At 27.2% G+C, this 23,868-nt stretch overlaps 1 protein-coding gene across 4 annotated transcripts in view; it reads right to left on the reverse strand.

The window, feature by feature from the left end:
• Nucleotides 1-276: 276 nt before the first annotated feature.
• Nucleotides 277-23,868, reverse strand: part of LOC111032947 (diuretic hormone receptor-like) — a 78,035-nt gene continuing 54,443 nt past the window's right edge. For 2 of the 4 annotated variants that reach the window (XM_022313445.1, XM_022313443.1), the window contains exons 12-13: nt 9,913-9,966; nt 357-463 (exon numbers count right to left, since the gene is read on the reverse strand). In XM_022313445.1, the coding sequence (XP_022169137.1) occupies nt 9,921-9,966 (46 nt within the window). In that variant the 3' untranslated portion in view covers nt 357-463; nt 9,913-9,920. Of the gene's footprint in view, nt 464-9,912; nt 9,967-23,868 lie in introns of all 4 variants that reach the window. The other 2 variants (XM_022313441.1, XM_022313440.1) reach the window with 1 other exon arrangement.

Genomic DNA, 23,868 nt, shown 5'->3' on the forward strand with positions numbered 1-23,868 from the left:
ATTTAATTTACGGATGTTTAAGAAGTCTTCACACACACACACACACTTTAAACACGTCACGCAATAATTACGTGTTATAAATATAGTACTTACCTAAGAGAATATTGGGGGATTGAGGCGGTAAAAGTGACACGCATGGGTCTAAAGTAATGGGTTTACCGGTCAGAAACTTTTATACTAATAGCGAGCAGACAGCTGCGGGGCGAATAGACAATAGTTGTTTACTAACGACGATACCGTCGGACCTCTAAAACCTAATACAATATATATTTTGTGTTTTTTTTTTTTCTAGACGAGATTTTCGGGGGGAGCGTTCAACATGCGATTTTGACAGGCGTTCGATAGCAACACGCCGCCGGGCCCGTTAGAGACGATGAACGTCATCGTCGTCGAACTGCTGACGGTGGAGGCCCTCTTGCCTTTGTTCATGACCGTATCCGCGATGATCGATGGCCGGGCCATTCTGAAAACATAAACACGGCCAAAAATCGATTAACAGTATACAACGACGACGGTGACAAAACAATAGTTAACGACGTTCGTCGCAGACGACAATGACACGGTAGAAGGTTCAGATGTATGTATTTCATAAGGGCGTGTATATATGCGTTGTTACTAATTGTTTATCGCAGACTCGCAGTCAAATTTATAAATCTCGATATTTATAATGTTGTTTACTTAAGATTTTAATTCGCCCGATTAAGGTGTTTTATATTATAATATGTAGGTAGTTTATTAACTTGTATATATTTAAGTGTCTGTGCAATATACGTATATAAATTATTGTTTTAAAACGACTTACGATCTGGTTTTGGAGACACTTATAATATTTATTACGCCATAGGTACGAAACAGTTCTTATAGTCGTATACAGAGTGCTTAATTAAGGCTCGTGTTCCAAAAATAACCCATTTTTAACAGCGTGTGAAAGTTGTATACACACTTCGCTGAAAAATTTTCCATGACGAAATTATTAAAAGACTAAATACGATTTAAATGATTTCAGTTACATATAAGAGGCGTTATGGTGAATAAAATATCATCTATTTTCTCCGACACTTTTACCACATTAAAGGTAACCATACACTGCAGGAGTAACGTTAAAATGAGTCCTGACACAATTTGCCACCACGACAAAAGCATTTTACCGCCACCGCTGCAGTGTGTGTGGACCTTAATAGCGTTAGCTGTGTATTAAAACTAAGATATCATCCGTATTGAAAATTATTTTGCAGATATTATATCAGATAAGATATTATCGATCAAGTAGATTAAACAATTAAAAGTTTTAATTTAAAACCAATACCCTTCCGAAATATCTTTCGGCACTGTCCTGAACATATTGTATGTACCTACTTTGATGTTATATTCATAATCAACAATCGTCGTCAATAAAAAAAGTCCCTGCGTATGATATGATAACATATGATAACAAACAACAAGCACCAAATCAAAAAATGTTAACTACTTCTCACCCAAATACACTTCAATTTACAAAAGTATAGTCAATTTATCACACGTACCACACTAAAATAATGATATATAATATTATCTAAATAGCTTAAATAAATCAAATGTAATATACTAGTTTACTTTTTTGTGATGTAATATAAATTATAATGCACCTATTAGTGATTTGAAAATATAGAACTAGTACAGAACCATTTTCAATAAAAGTTACATAAATAGATTCCTAAGGACTCCGAGAAGGCTTATATTTTATTTTTTAACTCGTATAATATGTTGTAATAGAGTTGTTCACATATAAATTTAATTTTAGCTTCAACAAATCGAATATTTTTTGATTATTTCACTCGGTACCAACTCCTCATTGTTTATAAGTAATAAAATAGTTATTGATGTTATTATGATTGCGTATAATTTTCCGTATCTATATATATAAAATAAAGCTTTTTTGTATTTGTACATTATAATTTATTTTGGGATGGATACAAAATAAGATTTATATGTGTTGTTAATTGCCTAGCAACCTAGCCTAACTATCCATTCTTTAATGTTTTTCCTTGGAGCTGTTTACGTCCGTCAGTCATTTGTCAGTGTCACTGTCACTGTGACACCGTGTTAGTTTTGTGTTTTGTTTATATAATATACAATACTTACATTTTCAAGAAAATTTTCAACGAATTTCCTTAGAATTCAATTTTTAATGGCAGTTTAACAACACAATCAGGGTACTCCTAATATTGTGAAACGAATAACACTGAGTATGCAATTAATATTTTATTTGTACAAAATAGTAAATACAATAATAAATATTAAACTTTTAATTAGGTTCATTTATTTTCTATCTCTATGTTTTTATACACTGAAATCTAACAATAGTGAAACTAGTCTAGTAGTCTGTATATATCTTATATAATGACATTTTAATGCTATGCGTTGGTAATTGCATCACTTGAGAAAGTCTAGACAGGATTATTGGCTCATTTTTAAAAAAAAATATGTGATTGTCCTAATGAGGTTTTTACGGAATGAATTAATAAAAACTTGGACGAATTGGCCAGAAGAGGTACTCACGCAAGTATTTAGAAATTTAAGTTGGAAATATAAATGTGATGGTTGAATATATAGCTTATATCTACTCAAAACTACTTGACCGATATTGAGAAATTTAGAGCTATCAAAAAAGTTTAGAGAGTAGTTTTAACCACATCCGATTTTTACGAAGTGCTGTACAAATCTACCACAGATGCATTGTCCCTATCGGTATCATTAATTCAGAAAGCGGGGAAAACCGATACTGATTAGTGAACTGAGGTACACTAAGAGAACAAGATACACGTATATAGCACAATAATTTATACTTTTTCGATTTTTAAGGGTGAAGTTGGGTGGTGAAAAGCTAAAAATGAATGTTGGTTTATTCGAAGTTAAAAGACTCAACAACTATTGAACCGTTTTTAATAAAAGTTACAGCAATAGATTCCTTGAGACTTTGAGGGCGTTTATAGTATAGCTTATTTGCCAACCCCTATAGGTAGCTAAAAAGGCTCGAGCTCACACACTTTATTTTCTCCTTATTTTAATGGTTGCCCCATTGGTTACATGTTATACACCTATATTATAGTAAGATATAGGTAGAAGTAAGGCATATTATACATTTTTGTATTTATTTTTTTCATAATTATTATGATCCTAATTGTTTTGTAATAAATATAGTCCAGTGGCGGCGAGATATAGGACTATTCGAAGCAATTGCTTCATGTCTAATATAGGTGGGTGGTATAATTGCAACATCTCAACCCAATAATTGTCATAAAAAATATTATAAATAATATAATCTGATATGTAATATTTATTATCATTTTGGTGTATTAAAGAAGAAGGTTGGTGGTGAAAATATTAAAAATGTACAGTTTGCTTCAAAGACTCAAAAAGTTGAAGTGAAATATACAAATTTTGCTAAACAAAATCTGATATTATGTCAATAATAATTTAAAACCGGAAACGGTACCGTGGTTTTGTGTCAAGTTATCAGTCAATGACTGTACATTTTTACTCAATTACCGAGTCATTGAAGTATGCCATTACCGGGGATGCATCATTCAGGGGAGGTCACACAAAAATTTGCTTACGACATATTTCGAGAGCGATTGTTCTTTCGTCCATACGCGGGTCTCGTTGAAAACATGAAAACGATATACATTTACATAATATGAATTTAAGCGATTTTCGGGGGCGTTAATATGTAAAGTTAGAGATGGTTTTAATGACCCAAAACCCGCATCCCTGCATTCTAATATTATAATAATATATTATAGTGGCATGACGGCGCGATGGGTGTAGGATGCATCATTGGAACATCATGCCAGACTATCGTCATATAACATACAGTGCATTTCCGGAAGTTTTTGTCACAAGGGACTATATGTGTGTGCAGTGTGTATAAGTAAACATATAAGTATTACTTATTAATATACGGACAATGGGTCCCTTAGATAATGCTATAGTGGAGACTATTATGGTCAAACGTCAAAATGATAATAATATTATAATTTATAGGCACCTATATTAATGATATTTTCGTTGAGGTGTGATAAACATTTCCTGGATACACGACCATGCATAAACATAACAACTTAAGTGGATGTATAAAATTAAACATGTATACATTATATTATATAAATAAATGAAGAAAAAAATGTAAAAACATAAAAAAATAATACATTATACCTATAATAGGCCACAGCTGCCGATGTTTAAAGGATCAATAAAAAAAATAGCTCCTCGGTAATTTGCGTTTTCACAACGATTATAATATTATGCGTAGGCCTCGGCATAATACCGCGATTGTAACGACAGAAAATACGAACCAAAAAACGTTATAATACGAATCTGATCATTTATTTGGCTTGATGATTAGTCACAGACATAAACTAGTTTTTGAGCTTTTTTGTGTCTCACAGCCCTCAGAAAACGTTTTATAACGACGAAAAATAATATGACATTTGATCAGCTTTTTTCCCTTAACGTACTTTTAATAATTTTAACAGCGGTGACGACTATCGGGTGAAAATTATAATATATATATTATACAGAAGTGTTCCGTTAAACTGGCATCAATATTTTTTTTTTTTTTTCATAACCAGAAGCGGAATACTTTTATAAAAACTTTGATGGATAAATATCGAAAATAAGGTAATTTTTTTTATTAATAATCATTTAAAGTTTACATTGTGGAGTAGTGGACCACAACTTTTAAGGGGTATTCTCTAGACCCTTTTCTATTTTATTCCACTCATCCAAACTTTAAGCGATTATTGAAAAATAAAACTTTTTGTTAGATTTAATTCGATATTTGTACATCAACATTTTCAGAAAACTATTCTGCTTTCATGTAAAAAAAATTAAAACGCTTAAAAAAGTTACTGTAATCAAAAATTATATTTTTTTATAAAACTGTAACCAACAGTGTAATTATTCAAAACTCCATAAACTATCAAAAATGTACTTGTATAATATGTAAAACAGTTAAACGGATAGATAAACACGTATGTACCTATACACAGCAATATACGAGTGGTATTTATGTAGACACTGAATATCTTATACATCTGGTTTCTGAACATAAATTATTGTGGTTCTAACGGACACGCAACAACAATCTAAAACTTTACAAAATATGACCCTGCAGAAAGCTTTTGGGATCGAGTGACGTTAAAAACGACAACTCAAGGAAATGTATTATTGTTTATTTGAGGTCAAAATAATACGAATGCGTTTGCACTAGCTTTCTGAAGTAGGTAGATGCTCAACCCTATACCACCGTTGTGATTAACCGATTAACCGATCAATAGATTTTTTTACCATCTGTTTTTATATACCTAACCTGACCCATTCACTGGTCGTGTGGTAAATTACTGGACTACTGCTGTGAAGGGAATGGTTGTGTGTTCGTTCTGCTCCATGATAATCGAACATTGTAAATACATAGGTACATTGCAATTACTGCGCTTGTCACGCCCGATTTTAATTAAAAAAACATATTGGATGCAGATTTTAATCATAATAATATTTATTTAAAAAATACGAAGAGACAAAACTACACTTTTAAAATGAAACAGGAAACACGCAGACACATTCAAATCATAGGTAAGTAGCAATTACAATTATTATAAGTACCGAGTAATATTATCATTATTATTGTACCTATTTGTGTTAGTGTATTACTAAGTACCTATCATATTCAGAGTAAAGAGAGGTAGAACCATATTGCCTATGGTTTTCCATTTTGGAAACACGATTGCGCATAATTATTTTCGGTTTGTAGTGTAACAAAATAATCCTTCAAATACATACGACATAATTGAGTAGGTACTAAGAACAAAAATTGTATATTTTTTTTAAGTAAGCAACTATCAAATTAATTGCATTTTGTCAGTTAAAAAAAAATCTAACAATGTCAAAACTCATAAGGGTAAAATTTAATTTAATTTGTATTTTACTCTCTCAATAATCAGATATAATAAATTCATTGTACTATAATTAAACATCATCATTCATCATTGAAATAATTGTGAAAAAAAATTATTTAATTTAAAAATGGAAAATGTATAAGTGTTGCATATAAATATATAATGGTTACTCTTGTTATTAATAATTTAAAAAAACAAATTCATTGGAATACACAACCATTTGTAAATAAACACTACAAAATATTGTTGTGAATATTACATGTTTTTTTATATAATTTAATATTAGTTTGAATACTTTTTAAATAAGATGATTGAAAAGAACCATTTTTATAACCTTTTGAGTCACATTGGTGCTGCACTAAATTATAATAGTAGGTTTCAAGTGTATCTCCTCATTGAGTGTGTCACTGTAATATATGTGTTACATTTGAATTCTAAAGGATAAATATATTTTTTTTTATTAATCTAAAGCCCGGCAACTATGACCATTAGCTATTTGTTGAGGGGAAACGGTTGATTAGAAACACGTACTTGTATATGTTCTATTGTATATTTCTGACCGCGCTTCACCTGAAACCATCCACTAAGGATATATTTAATTGTGTTTATATTTCTATTACCTAGTTTTTTTGTTCTGATTTTTATTCTCATCTAATATTATAATATATTTTTAATTATTTATATACTTTGCTGTACTTAGATACGTACAAATATATTTTGATTTTTAACATAAAAATATTTGATTGTACATACTCTGAGTACTAATGAACTTACTACTCTAAAATATTACGGCACGGTACACTTCAATGGGCTGTTGCTGGTTCCATACTATTTTCCGTACATGTATGTAAATGATTTATTTGAGTTCAACGTAAAAGGAGACTTATTACTTTTTGCGGATGTTACAGTTATATTCTTTGAACATGACAATTGGAAAGATTAAGAAATTAAAAAGTTTTTTTAAATTATTGAAAAAATGGTAAACAAAAAATTGCATATCACAAAATTATGGATATTTCCTTCCCATTGAATAAAACTAACACGTTTAAACAGATGACACTTAAATTACATTCCAATATAATATGTAGTACCTAATTAAGGTATGAGGAATATTGGCAGAAAAATTGTAAATTAATCAATAGAGTAAAAAATACAAAATATTTATAAGTAAAATTTGATGGAAACTCAAAATAGACATCTCATATTGATACTCTAAAAACACGTATGAGAAAATAATTTGATATTCTTAAAGAACTGGCGTTACACTCTGGATATCAAAATAGTTAATTTTTCTATTTTAAAATAAATACCTACTAAACCACTCATGGCTGTACGGTAGTGCATGATAGGATTCTAATCTGAATATTATAATTGTTCAATACTTTAACGAAAACATACTACATACTATTGCACTAATTAACTATATTAAATACTACGAATACTGTCACTCTGTGACAAAGAAACAATAATGGAAGTGTACTTAATGAAAACCTGATATAAAATAAATAACACGAAAATCGCCAGAAGTACTAATGAGAGAAACTTACTACTAAATAAACATAATACCAAAATAATCAAAATACTTTATGTATATAGATAAATACAACTATACAATAGCCTGCAAAGAAGTTTTAAATTGATTGAAAATTATTTAAAATTTTAACTTTAAATAAAAATATATAGAGATGCTATTTTGTTAGTGATTTCATTATTATTAAATAGATATATTAAATTCATATACCTATTGAATTTAGACAATAGTATATATTCTCTGTTCTAGTTTAGAAATGTAGTCAGCGATGACCAGTTTTCGTTGGGCCGCAATCAGGCAAGATCCGCTTGTCACACCTACCCAGTCAATTATCTGTATACTTGCCGTATAATAATTCCATGCCCCTACACACAATTTGGCCGTCGACTACGTTTCTTAACTTGAACAGAGTATAGTAGTCAAATCTGCATAGTTGTAACTATTATACATAATATATAATATATCATATTTGTTGTATATTTATTACTTATGTAATTACCTAGTAGATATTACTTATTTCATTCTAACTATTAATTGATTTATACTTGTACAGTTATTAGACTTCCAACTCTATCACAGAGGAAATAAATTCACATTTTGTAATAAATTAATACTTTGTTACATTGATTGTTTTGATGTTCTACAATTAAAAATTTAAAAAAAACTTATAATTTATAAATAATAACAATAGGTATTCACCATTTATGAACCTATTATCTATATGAATTGATAATATTTATTATTTGTTTATAGTCATAATGGGATATGTTATTGTGGACAAAATAATTCAAGGGATGACAAATGTAAATCATAAAAATTGGAGGAAAGCTATCCCTCCATACCTCTCTCATTTCAATCACTGGCAATAATACATTTCAGTCTAAACAAAAGTCCACATAAAAGTCTTAGATAAATTTACTGTTCTAAAAAGTGTTCAAAAAAAGTACTGTAAAACATTTGAAACCAATAAGGTTTTCCTTCAAATATGATCGTATACAATATTCAAAAGGAATAATTAGTCGTAACACAACAATTATTTTCAATGTTAATTTAAGCTAGTGATTATAACTACTCGTAAGTCCATACATAACAATATCATATTAACATTAAATGGCTTTCGGATTATTAGCTGTTATTATAATAATTATTTACATATTATATTGAATATAAAGTATTTGTTTTATTTTACCTAATCATCTAAATTAAACTCGAAAATACCTATTTATATTGAAATTTGACAAAACCTTTAAGAAATAATTAGTTATTATAGGAAGTACTATAACACATTTTCGATGTCTGATTATTATTTGATACTAAGATTTACAGTTCTCAAAATTCATCAGGTATCAAACTTAAAATATTTATACTACAATTAATAATTAATTTAAAGTGTTTTCATTATGTTTCATACCTATAATGTTTTATGATTGTACGAGTATGAGTGTATTATAATTTACATAAATTACAATAAAATCTACAAGAGTGAAGTAAAAAAAAAAAAAATGGTGTTATTATAATTCTTCTTATGATATTAATCACGAATGTTATATTGTTATCAGGTGTCACTGATTTTTCATTATCCTTAATAAATGTTTAACTATCCTTCATAATTTGACTTTAAAATATCAAAAAAATGTCAATATTTAATATTTTAAATATTATTATATAACTAAATGGGAATAAATTATTCAAAATAATATAAAGATTGTCGTTGCTACATTTCTTACTATTATGTAAAATATAAATACAATTTTTTGATTTGCATAAAATCAAACAGAATATTATTTTCAAACTCAACGTGCTATTTTTATTTATCGGTTGTTTTTATACCATATGATGTATGTATAATAGTTATATATATATTAAAAGTATACATATAAAAACAACAAATAGTGCCACTAACGATCTCGAATTATATCAAAACAAACTTCACGACACATTCTACTTTTTCCAATAATTAGTATTTTATTTACAAACCATAATTCGTACTATAATTGAACAATAATTTTACAGCACCCGTAATATATTTCAAGCATAAATTAATTTATGAACATATTAGCTAGATACCTAATTATAGCAATTTTTATATAGTAAAATATCCAACTTCATTATTATTTAGATAATACTAAGAATAAGTACAATTGAATAACTATCTCAATTGGAATTAACAATGACCAAGCCTGTTTCAAGACAATCATTTCAATAAAGCATACTTAAAAATTTCAAATGGAAAATACACACGAATAAAATGTATTCATTTAAATCATATCATATTAATTCTCAAACAATAACAAACTTCAACACAAATTATACAGATGTTATTTGTCAAGTATTTCATTCTAAATGCGCTGAAATGTGATAAAAAAAAATCAGCATTACCATAAGCTCTCTATGTACAAAGCAATATGTATATCAAAAATGCATTCACTCTAGGCAAAAGCCTACCTTATATTCTAGGCGCATCCTGCAGTTTTCTGTTCGCCTATATGAACGCTGGGCCTAAAACATTAAAATGTAATGTTATTGCAAGGTGCGCTCAATGCCTGATGGATCAAACTATAAAAATTACAATAAAATCTGAAGGTATATAATTATTTTCACTCAAGCCGTTCAACATTAAAATTATCTGTGAATTTTAACTGGTCAATAAACTAAAATTGAATTTTTATTTTGATAGGTACGCATAATATTATTATAATGACAATAAATGTTATAAACTAAATTGTTAATAAAAAATGTACTATAGTTACGTACATTACTTTATGAAATGGGTGAACAATAATCATTCTTTAAGAGTTATAAGTTATGATCATTGAAATTAAATTACAATTTTAGACATAAAATTATATTTTGTTGTTTCTTTGTAGGTACCTGCGGCCTAGCTACTGTATAATTACTATACATTTAAATTATACGGCTACCTTTGACAAGTTTTAAATCAAAAACTTCATGTTTTACAAACTTTATTATGTATACCTACATTTGGTTCACTATAAAAAATAAGTGTTTATAATAATATAATACATTTTTATATGAAATTTTCTCGTCATTTCGTAGATATTTATATTCAATTAAAATAATGACTTTATAAGTTATCATTAGTACAAAAAAAATGAGATACAACAGCTGAGATATAGCTTGCATTACATAATAAGTAGGAGATTTTTCATTATAAAACTTTTAAATTCAAAAATATAGTGAGGAAAAGAACACTCACTCACTAACTATGTGCAGTGTGCTGTGTGTGCAATGTGCATGCTAATTGTTTTTGCTTCTATACGTTAGGTATTATCATTTTCACGACATAAATAATTTCATTGAATTCCTGGCAACGAATTTATCCAAAGCCTAACAAATACAACTGGTATATTATTGTACCTACTCCATATTATACACTATACAGAGTATGGAAAAAAAAAACCATATTTTATACACATTTTTTCCAATAGCCAACCGGTATCATTCCGGTTTTCGTGAGTTACCGAATAATAATCGATTGTTGTTCGGTGTACTCATTACCTAACATGTGTATATTCAATCATCTGATGAACAATGATAGATTATAAATAATATATTACTGAAATAAATATCGTATATCACAATGTAGTTTTATTAATTTGGATACTGAATACTCAAACATATTACAATATATTCCCGCAAGGCGCTGTGGTATTTCATTTTTGTTTCAATACCAACTGTAACCCAAAAATAAAAAGCAAACAGTTGAGAACGGCAGTCTAGAACAAATCTCTCTAATTTTTTTATAAATAATACTAGAGCCCGTTAAAAAGGCGCTTTTCTTGTGGAACTTAGGATAACTGATAACAGAACCGATAAAAAACTATTCAACAAATTGCTTATAGTATGCAACGTCGATTCTGCAAAAAAAAAAAAATTTAATATAACCAATCTTCTAAGACGGTAGTGTCGGTTTTTGGGCATAGTTACTGCAGCTAATTTTTCAATAAAAGGATTAAGATGAATTATTTAGATATTGCCATATAAGGGGATTTTTTTCTGCATCATGTTTATACATACCAGAGTAAAGATAGTAGTAAGGAACATTATTAGTAATAAGGTGGACAGTTTGAAATTAAAAAACTTAAATTTTATTTTATATAGCAGACCACCGCTTGCACACCGTACAGCTATAATAATGGTTTGAAAATATTTAGTTTTGTGTCAATATCGAACTTTGAAGATTTTGACTAAAGTTTGTTAAGTAACCATTTTCTATTGTTAAACAATAATCTTCTTTCGTAAATTATATGAGAACTTCGATTTAATTACTTGTAAAAAATAACTCCCAAATATTTAGATTTTTGTAATATTTGGGATTTGTATGTCGTTAAAAGTAACATTAGACGTTTGTCTCAAGGAAAAAGTTATGTAGACAGATTTGGTCACTGCAATGCGCCATTTAGAGAATCAAATGAATAGTTTGCTTAGTTTTTGACAGCTATAACTGTAACTGAAAGTGTTATTAAGAGTTGGTTGGTCTGAAGACTAGATCATGAAAAGAGAAGAGCCAAAATTGCTCCACAAGGTAAAATTATTTTACTAATTTTAAATTTGGAGGGGAGATGTAATTCACCTCGACATTTATGATTTAATAAATACTAAACGCACCAATGACCACTATAAAAACTCATACTCCTAAGTAAATAAAAATGTATAAAGTATATCTATGCAGTTACATAAACTAATATTCCTACAATCAATTATATTATGATATTGTAAATTTTATATATAACTATTACTGAATTTTTATAAAATTGTATTTTGGTTTATTTCTTATAACTTGAAACTTTTCCATCAGTTATAAGAAATTAAAGAGACAAGATTTTTTATTTTATTTTTTAGAGAGAGAAATGTTAAGAAAATATGTGTACCTACATCAAAAGAAAAGTAGTTGATCAGATACACACACTTTATCGAAAAATGTGCAATTTATACGCTAGAAAAAACATTACGAATGTATAGTATCTAATTTAAAAAATATGAAGAATCAGAGAAAACTAAATGTAGACTAAGTATTATCAGGATTTTAGAGAGAAAACTATCGTAGTAAACTTGAACACCAAAATAAATCGCTAAGTATTTGTATTATACCCGTTAAACATTATATATATCGAAAGTAATAACTAACAAATAACAACAAGTTTGTGATAATTTAACATCAAAAGATATAGAAACACATATAGTAATAGATTGCGTATGATACATAAAAATATTTATATATTGACATAAAAAAAAAAAATCTACCATGGGAAAGAAAAATTCACCTTCAAATGTATTATTGTAACTTGCAAAGATTTCTTTTACCTACTTAATTATTAAGTAAGGGATTCTATTAGTTTACAAGAGAAAAACATCGTGGGAATAATGGTTATAATTACGTTTTTAAAATTTAGCGATTTAAGATTTAATGTTAGTAATAGGTACTCATTTTATTTTCGCCGACTGTTTGATGCTCAGAAACCACATTCTTTACATTACTTCCAGAACCAGAGGGCAATAAATCTTAGCTGATTTTTAAGAAATCATTTTGTTGATTTAAGAACTATTGAACTCTAAAAATACATAATAATACGTACCATATTGCAATCTTGATTCTTTTTATTTTATTTATATTCTGTTTTGTTATAATATTATTTATTATTATATAACAGTACTTACATAATATAGTACCTGTAAGGCTATACTCCATTTACTGTTACACTAACATTAACAGCAAAGAGTTCAAATGTACAAAATCTACCGGATTTCATACATATATTGACCGTTAAACATGGAATCCCCAGCTATCTATAATTTTATTTATTTTGAGTACTGGAAAACAGGATTTATAGTATAAGGTATTTAATATTTATAATCGGTAACCAATTTGTGATCGAGCAAACAATTTAAAAGATTTTTTAATTAGTTGTGTATGATATAAAAAATAAATACATTTTCTGTTGAATTAATATTGACTGATTACAAATATCATATCTCATAAATTATTATACATTTAATTTAAATTAAATATTTGTAAATATTGATATAAGCTATGGTTTTAAAAAAAAGACATTTTTCGAAAATGAATTTTTTAATCTTTAATATGATGTGCAGATTAAAAACAGGAATAAAAAATTCATTATTTTAGAAGTACGTATTTCAATTTTATAGGACCTGTCACCCGTGTTGTCTTGCGTGAATAAATCAATATTTGTAGGACATAATAGCTTTCTGCATTTTTAACCCGATTAAAATTATATATTTATATGTACCTACCTCGTACATAAATACTGAAATTGAGTGTACCTATTTGTTTTTGACGTCATTGAAAGCTGATGACGACGTTTTTAATTATCTTAGACGATAGAAATTAATATAACATAAATTAGATTAACGTAATGTCGAAAAAAATGTAAATCAATGAAAAAAGGGTTTTCAAACCCAATTTTAATTAAGTTTAAAATATAATATAAGTTAAGAGGTTACTAGAAAATTGTACTAGTAATTATATAAATTAGCCAATAGAGCATTTCGTTTAAAAAGGAAATACTTAGATAGGAAAATTTAGTATTAGACAGTGCTTTAATTAACTTCATATTTGATGTGTTTTCCAATTAATATGTTTATTGTCTTCTATTATGTTCACAGCTTATATTTTGAATTAATCCATGACCATCCAGATTCAATAATAAGCTAGGTATTAAAATGTATATTAAAAACACATAGAACACGTAAAACATGTAAAACTATTAAGTAATTAAATAGACGCGGCATATTTTTACAAAAGTTCGACAATATGAACTTATTATATAAATTATCATTTATTTAGTTGACCACAACAAAACTATCCATACCAATAACTCATAAGTAGCTAATTATTTTAGATTAGGGAGCGATGTATATGTATTGATTTTACAATGATATGTGTTTTTTTTAAAAATTGTATGTGTTAACGATAAGTGATCGAAATAATGCTTCAAATTTCAACTTCAGTTATATTTGTGGTGGGGAAGTGAATCTATTTGGTGCTTTAGAGAACTTAAATTAGAAAACTGTTAGTAGTTTTTAAAAGCATCGGTAACCCCCTCCCCCCACGCCCAAAAAAAAGAGTCCCAGCACAAAGAGCACATTTTGCTGGAGGCTTGTTTTCTTTTGCGCACTTATCTGATCTTCACCTTAATATTGGCACAACGAGGTTTGTGAGAACAATATTATTTGTTGGGTCAGTATTATACCTGGCAGTTGTGAAATTGAGGGGGACCAAAGTTTTTCAATCAAAACTAAAGCGTAAAGAAGCTCAGAAACATTAAAAATATCTGAATTATTGAAATTTTAGACATGTTTTACCGAGTCATCCAGTTCAGTTAGAGCATTCAAACTAAATAATTACTTTAAACTTTTTGACCCAAACTAGTACCGATTAAAAATATAAAAAGAAAAATCTATAATTATTTACCTAAATATTAAGAGGATTTATATAAATTGGCCACTAGATTGGATATTAAAATTATTCATTATTAAACACTTATAATTTCAATTTATATAATAAATAAATAAATAGCATTATTGTTTACATAAACCATGTGTATAAGTTTATATTTTGGATGATATATAAATATATAATATTTTACTTTCAATAAATTTAGTTTATGTTTGAGATGACGAATGCACATACTATGCACAAATGTAATAGGTACGTGACCAGTTGGTTGTAAGTGAAATAGGTATAAGTCGTAAAATACATCAGTTTAATGTTTAAATGTATAAAGTTATCGAAAAGGAAATAAAAACAGCTAGACTTATACAGTCTATAAGAACAATATTTGATCGGTAGTTGATTTATTTATTGTAAAGTGTAAGTATATACCTACCTACCAATATACAAAAAGTGATTAAAGACTACACCAGTTCTCTGTCAATTTAATTTTCAAACTAAGTTATACATTTCCAACGGTGAACCCACGATTTCCATTAAATGTTTAAAGACTGAGGGTGACTATAATATAATAATGTATAGGTAGTATGCTATATGATAGTATAATATGATCATCTAACAACAAAGTTTTTTTTATTTATCCACCGAATACGAAAACAAGAAACAAATATAAAGGGTTTTTTACAAAAATACAAAATGCTTTATCCAAATATAAAATAAATATATCAAGAATTTCTGCAATTAGTTATTTATGTGCCCGTTTACAAAAATTAATTTATATATAAACATATTATATAGGTAGTAAGTACCAAATCCAGTTATTACTTAGATTATTAAATGTTGAGCTTTAATTTACAATGTTTAGACGTGATTTAAACAATAACAAAAAAATAAAAAATTATTTGAAATATTCTGGTGATTTGAAATTGTTGTACCTAAAATATCTTAAGCGATACAAAAAGTTTTCTATTGAACATTTCTCGAAGCAGAATTTCAAATGTTTAGAATTAATTTTTTCGAGACATGCAATTTTAGCCTTCTGAACATAAATAATAGTCGATAAATATAATATGAAAAAATAAAATTAATAAGAAAATGTGACAAAGATCATTAATTCGTTAAGTTTTATTACTCGAATACATACTACATATTATTGGGTTTTAAATTATTGTTAGGATTAAATTTCTTACAAAACTCGAAAATCAATTGTAACTTAATGCTATAATATTATTCGATACACTATCGTTTCAATTTATAATCAGTTAAAACAAATACAACAATATATAGTTTTTTTTTCCTATTATTTTAGTAACAAAAATTACACTTTCACAGCAATCGGATAGCAACAAAACCTAATGTAACAAGAAACCAACTTCAGTATACATTTGCTTAATTTTCACAAGGCACAACTACTCACCACCACGGGGTTTCCATACAAATTCTGTGTGTTTGGAACAACAACAAAAATGGTATTTGCTAATTTTATGCATTATATTCCAAATTATTCACTTAATAATTTAGAGTAAAAAAATAGAAGTTAGTACACCGCAACAGGATATTTCATAAGTAATAACAAAATATTCAAGAATTTGAAAAAATTGTATTCGAGTATATTTAAAAATTTCAAAAATCAGAATTTTAATAAATTCATTATTAAATGAAAAAACGGAGATGAGCGTCTTTGGTGAATTACCCTGTATATGAATAGCGTGTAATATATAATATTATATGTTCTACACTTGCACAACGATGATATTTCTGTGGACTGCGATAGTGATGTTTGACCACAAAACGTAATATTATTCAGTACCATCAAATTTTTAGAAAATGGTGGTCGTTTAGTTAACGGTGATTTTAAAAAATACATATAAAATAAGCCAAAATTCAGCAAATGTTAGGATCTTTCCAACATTGTCCAAAAAAACAACACTGTGGAAAACTTTGGGAAACAGATTATTTTTCAAGTACATTTTTTAGATTTTCCCAATCAAGTTGATGTTTGAAGAATTTTACTTGCTCCAAAAAGTGATGATAAACACAAAAACAAAACACAAAATAACATGAAATAATTCACATTATTGCAAAACAAATTTTAACCTACACTCTAAATCTAAAATAATATTTTAAAAAAGTTGTTTTTATCACTATGTTGCTGAAGATTTTGTGAAATTCACAGATTTGGCTGATGCAATTTGAAGGTTAATCTCAAATATTGGGCTGCTATATACCTTATGGATCAATTTTGGTATCTGCCTATAAATTATACTCTTACAATATTATATACATAATAGATTTTGTATATTATGTATTTACAATTTAATATTATCGATGGTGAAAACACCTACCAAATTCCAACCAACAGCAGAAGACGTGAAACGATTTGTGAACAGATATATATTTTTCGGTCACCACTAATTATATTATGCACATGCTTGTTAGTACTTAGTAATGACGTTATCCCAACAATACAAATTTCCGTGGTATTTCAACATTACTGAATTAGGGAGAAAACAATGTTTTCTGTAGAAATATCAAATATGTCATATTTATTATTTAAATTCCATATTAAATAACTCGAATAAATGAAATGCAATTTATGGTTCCATGAATATTCATTATTGTCTTATTATTACTGGAGTCGACGCAAACATAATAATATATTGTAGGTTTTGTTTTGTTTTAGTAAAATCATAATTATTATTCGAGTTGCTTTTTCAGTCGCCACCTATCAATTTGCCTGTTGCAATAGGAATTCACGTCCGCAGAATGTACATTGTTATGAATTAAATGAATTAATACAATATTATGAACCACATATTTATTAATTTCTTGAAAATAACATACCAAAACTGAAAATTGTATATCACACAAAAGAAATGTATTATTTTAAGCATTAGCATTAGCAGCTGCTCCTATCGGGTTCAATCACAAATAACGTATTTCGTAGGTTATAATAGTTAGTGCAAAACTTGAACCACTGTTAGTCATATAAATTAAACAATGTAAGTATCTCGTAGTAAATAAAAATTCAAACAATATCTCCCAAAGTGTTTACACTAGAAATAAAGTAACTAAACTATTATAGCAGTATTTCTCATTCCAAAAAATCGACAATCTTGACAAAAATCTAGATGACTTACGGCGATCTACTATTTCTAAACAAAATTATACAACTTTTTCAACCAACTAAACTTTATATTTAAAACATATTAACACATTAGCGCTATTTTTCGACATTTAACTAACGTGTTATTCGAATCTGATTAAATTATCTGCTTGAATGATTGATAAACATTAAACTGTATAGGAAACTATTAAAAAAATAACCTAAATTGTTAAATGTACCATGATTACTAAATATGAGCAAAAAATAAGAAAATTGATTACAAGATACCTCATAAGTTGTTTTATAGCTTCTTAAAAATATATTAGAATCACGATGTTTATTTTATTCCTAAGCATTTAAGGTTCAAATTTTCACAAGATCGGAAAAATTCACAAATTATTTTCTAGTTAAAAATGCATACAATTTTCAATTTTAATAACTAAGAATTTAAAAATAAATACAAGATTCTGTAACCGAATAATCTAAAAAATAAATACACTTCCAATTTTTATTTAAGAAATCTTAAGTTAAAATATTGAAGAAATTAAATGGTCAAACTAAAAACAATGATTTTAGATGTATTTTTTTAATTTAAAATTATTATTTGTGGCTACTCACTTGAAACTTTTAACGTATATTACGAAGTATATTTTACATACACCATGATATTTTAAATGCGATTTTTTGAATTCAAAAATGAATTCAGCCTACCTTACTATTAATTGGAAAATGTATTACTATAGTACTAATTTCAATAATATATATCACAAAATCTACTTAGTAATAGAATAACAACTGCCTTCGCTCAGAACCCTTTTTGCATGCAATTATTTATCACTCAATTCAAATTCGACACATCCTTTACGATGACTTACTCAATGACGAAATACACTCAACGCCTACTTACAGAAGAGTATATTTCCCCATTTTTTTTAAAGCTCTATCTCAATAAAAAAAATTATTTACTTTAACTTTTATCTTAGACTTTAAAGAACATACACCATCAACAATACTATCTATCTTCTAATTCATATTTCACCAACCCATCCTATCCAATATTTTTTAAATTATAATTTTAGATACCTATCCCATTATATTTGAAAATAAAAACTTCTAAGATAATAGTTTTTTAAAAAAAATGTAAGGCGCACCGCGATACAAATAACATAAATTCTATAAAATATACGGTGTTATAATAACCAAAGTAAATTTTATTAAAATAATAGAATGTAACCGTGATTGTGTCCTTATTTTTACTATTTTAAAAATACCTTTATGTATCACGTCTTCGTGGATCCATGTAATAGTATAAAATAAAAGTGATTTCTATTCAAAGGTTACTTTATTTATTATTTTATACATATATTTCTTCTTGAGAATTTAAAAGTACACTCTATATAGGTCTCCGTTAAAGTGGTTTCGTTGTACTATCCAAAGCTAACTCAGAATTCTAATAAATCCAAACAAGGAAACCCATAAGATTACAATTTCTCCATCCTTTAATAAATTGTTGGTACAACTAAGAGCTTTTAATGTTCTCAACTATATATATATCAAATGGTATCATTAGCAGCGGCTCAAATCTCTGATAGAAGGGGGAGGGCACTTGCTCCCTAAAAAAATTGTGAGGTAAGTAATATGTGTATAAGGTGGTTCCTAGTAGCTAGTAGAGGTTATACGCTTGTGTCATTATACTGTAAAATATGTAATATTGGAGAGTTAACTATAGACATGTTTGGAATTGTAGATGATTAATGATGGTGACTGGTAAATATCTAGATTTGGTCAAGTAAAAAAAAGTTTTGATACGCTATTTTTAAGCAACGCCAATTAAATAAGTATATGTGCTGTGAACGGCGGTAGTAGCCAGGGGGATTTTGGATGTATAACCCACTCCTCCCCTCCATTACCTTTTTTCTCATTTAAAAAACGGATGTAAATATCGTTACAGATAACATCTTGAATGGTAAAGTAATCTAAGTATTTGAAAATATTATGGTGTACTTAAAAGTTAAAATATATAAAAAAATGTTTCTTGAAATATCCTATTCAAATTTGGAAATTCAATATTTCAACAAAGAATAATAATTTTAGTTATTATAATTAAATAATATTTTTCCTAATGACATACAACTTTTACGTATATTCTTATATTTCAAAACTTCTAGATTATTTTTGATATATATTTTATGTTTATTTTATATTTTGGCTATGTTTTATACCACGAACCTATCTATATAATATGTATGTATTGATCAAAAATTAATGACAATAATAATAGTTAATACATGTATATTATACTATTATAATCACTATAACATTAATAATATAATAAATTCAATTTTTTTGAAAAACTTAATTCAACCCACCTTATTACTTATAGTAAAATAAATTACAGTGATAGTATAATACCAATATAAATATATCATAAAATATACTTAGTAACATAGGCTGACAGTCTGTCTTCACACAGAATTACTTTTCATATGCAGTGATTTATCATTGAATTCAAATTTAAAACATATATTACAGTGCAATGACTGCTACAGTTACCCACTCTTTTTTTTGGTATTTTTCTTTGATAGCTTAATTTTTGTAACTTATAAAAAATAAAAATAATTATTTAATTTATGTTACTGAACATTAGACATAATAATATATACAACGAAATACGTATATAAATAAATAAACTAAAAAAAATAACAATCTTATAATTAAAAAATGGTTTATAGAGTAGTTATAAGCTTGACCAGAAAACCTAATTTGCATTAGTTTATTTAAATTTAAGGTGGATTTATTAAAATAATGTTTATAAAGTATTAAAGTACATGCGAAAACCACTTTAGGTCTATTTAACAGCTTTTGTCGATGTAAAATATACGAAAACCCGTAAATCGGAATAAATAAATAATAATACTAAATGTATGTTAATTAGTAAATTTGTGATTATTTTTAATTAGATTTGATGATTTTCCAAAAAGAATTAAGTCTAACAATAAACGAAGCAATAAAAAATATTTTAAAACCGAATAAAATTCAACAAAAAACTAGTTATTTATTGTTGTAAAAGTACACGTTATATTGTAATATAACACAAAGTGTTAATACCTACATATTACACATCATTTTATTTTTAAATATTTTCAATCAATTGAACACAATGAAATTGTATCAGAATTTTAATATGTTGTATGACCTTTGCAAAAATTGCAATTAAAAAACATAACACAGAAGAGAAATGAATGCGTCGTAGTATTATGTACTCAAAAAAAATTGGAGAACTCACTCTACAGTATATGATTGCATAGTTACGAGTCGAGAGTACTTCATCATTGAGTAGGACAGTATAATGGATGTGCTAAATTTGAATTCAATGATAAATATTTGCACAAGTACAAAAAACAATTCTTACCTAAGACAATATGTCCGCCTACACTTTTGTCTTTTAATGATATTTTACAATAAATGAATATTGCTACACATTTTTTTTTTAATAATTCGTGTTAGGTTGCACTAATTTATGGCAAAATAATTGCATAGCTATATTGAACTATTTTGTATAATAGCTGTTATTAAGTTGAAATTCAATACAGATATATACCGTTGGAACGGTGTGAACATATGTTCGTGGCATAAATATCTTTAAAATATTTTGAAAATTACTTAGCATATTAAAATAATATAGTAATTAATATTATGCGTATAGTAATTAGTAACTGAAATCTAATAGTTTCAAGTCCTTACAGATAATATTTTATAATATTATAAAACAATAAATAACATGTTGTTTTTCGTTTAAATATCCCATTTCGTCGAAATTTGAGTTTAAAAATATCTATAAAAATAAATGTTTGTATAGATGTGTATTTTTTAAGAAAAAATGTTTTCTGTAAAGAAAATCTTGTGAACGACATTGTATACATGTTAGGTGTTAAAATTAAAAACGTTGAGTAGACTAATAAAATATCAATATTCTGAATTTTCTCGAGAGGGGTCAAACGAATTTAAAATTAATCTAGTTTCTAATGGAATAAAGGAATTGTATAGATTTAAATTTTGATGGGACTTTGGCACTGTTTTAGAGGGGACGCACGAGATGAGGAAACAGAAATTATAGCTTTATAAACACATAATAAATTAATACAGTCCGTTGATCCATTCGTTTATTTTATTGGTGATAACACTATAAGTACACAAAATACATTACAAAAATCCTTACCATAATACAAAATAAAGTAGTCAATTATTACAATAGAAAAAAAAACAAATTATTTAAAGAAGTTATTTGGTACCGTCAAGGTAAAACCTTTTTACCAGAGCACGGAAATTCCTCGTACAAAAGACAGAACAAGTAAAATATTTACAGAGATTAAAAATGAAATTAATTACAAAGGATCGCGTATAGATATAACAATGGTGAACAATAAGAGCTTAAGGCATATTATAACAAAATTAATGTAGGTAACTAGTGTTTTCATACGTACATGGTACATAATATAGTTATGATTAAAATATTTATTGTTGTCAGACAACTTTTTTAAAGTCTGTTATACTTTTCTTAAATGATAACACAAGTTTTGTTGTTTTATGAAGTAAACCGTAATAATAACGGTATTAAACTGTATTCGAACAGAATATTACTTTAAGCTTTCATTGTGTTGTGCGTGTATTCAAATTTAAATGTTTTGTGTTATGGTGTGATTGTTAATGCAACATGTAACTGCGTGTGTATCGACATTATTTTTCATTCGATGTAATAAATCGATGTTTTTGAACGATTTTTGTCACTATTACGGTAGGTACCAGAGTTGAGAATAGAGAACTAAAATTGCATATAGATAAGGCACAAATAAATCGGCACATTTGAATCGGGTACAGGTTCATTTTAGGAACTACACTAGTTATATCCCGGATTAATTTAGGTAAGTAATACAAATATACAAAATAAACAATAAAATATAAAAATGTAAAACTGATAAAAATTAAATTAAATCGCTTTAAAAATACACATATAATATAAAATACGATTCACAACTATCATTTTTTTGTACCTAATTCAAAAATACTTTAATTCTTCCCTCAATTATTGATATATAATTAAAAGTTTTAATTCATATTACATATAAATGTGAGCAGAGAAGATTAGTAGATTCAATTTTGTAAGATTAATATCTTATACATTAATATTTAATACCAACACAAATATTATTAACTCGTATTTCATATTATAATAGAAATGTATTATTAAATATTTGATTTTTAACATTCTGAAGAGGACGTCACTCGGAGATTTGTTGTCTCCGTTTTACAAATGTGCAACATACCAAATGTACGCTCCACAGATCACTTTTAGCTTCGTTAGTTTAAAAATTAGAGAGAATTTATTGACCTATTATGAAACTTGATTGTATGTGATTGTATGTGTTCTTTGTACTATAGTTCAATATTTTAGCAAGTTTTGCGTATAAGATAAATAATAAATCAAAAATTCTCTTAAAGAACTCACTTAAAATCTTAACTACCGTAAAAAACCCACATACAGACACAAATAATGTTCTTACCATCGAGTTTCATAGTAGGTCGATTCACTCTAATGTTTAAGCTAACGAAGCTAAACATGATCTGCTGAGCGTAAATTTGCTAGTTATATTAAGCAATTGTCAGAAGGAGACAACAAATGCCGTTGGATTATCCTCTTAATATTATTTTGTTTGTATTATAATAATTTAATTTTTTTAAAAAACCTTTGGTCAAAAATAGATCATAGGCAGTCCTAAGTGGCTATAAATCTGTTAAAATGGAAATGAAAAGCATAGTACTTAGTAGGTGCTTAATGAAAAAAAATCCAGTTCCTAGCTTA

Source organism: Myzus persicae, unplaced genomic scaffold (genome assembly GCF_001856785.1).
Source record: "Myzus persicae strain clone G006 unplaced genomic scaffold, MPER_G0061.0, whole genome shotgun sequence".
Classification (NCBI taxonomy): Eukaryota; Metazoa; Arthropoda; class Insecta; order Hemiptera; family Aphididae; genus Myzus; species Myzus persicae.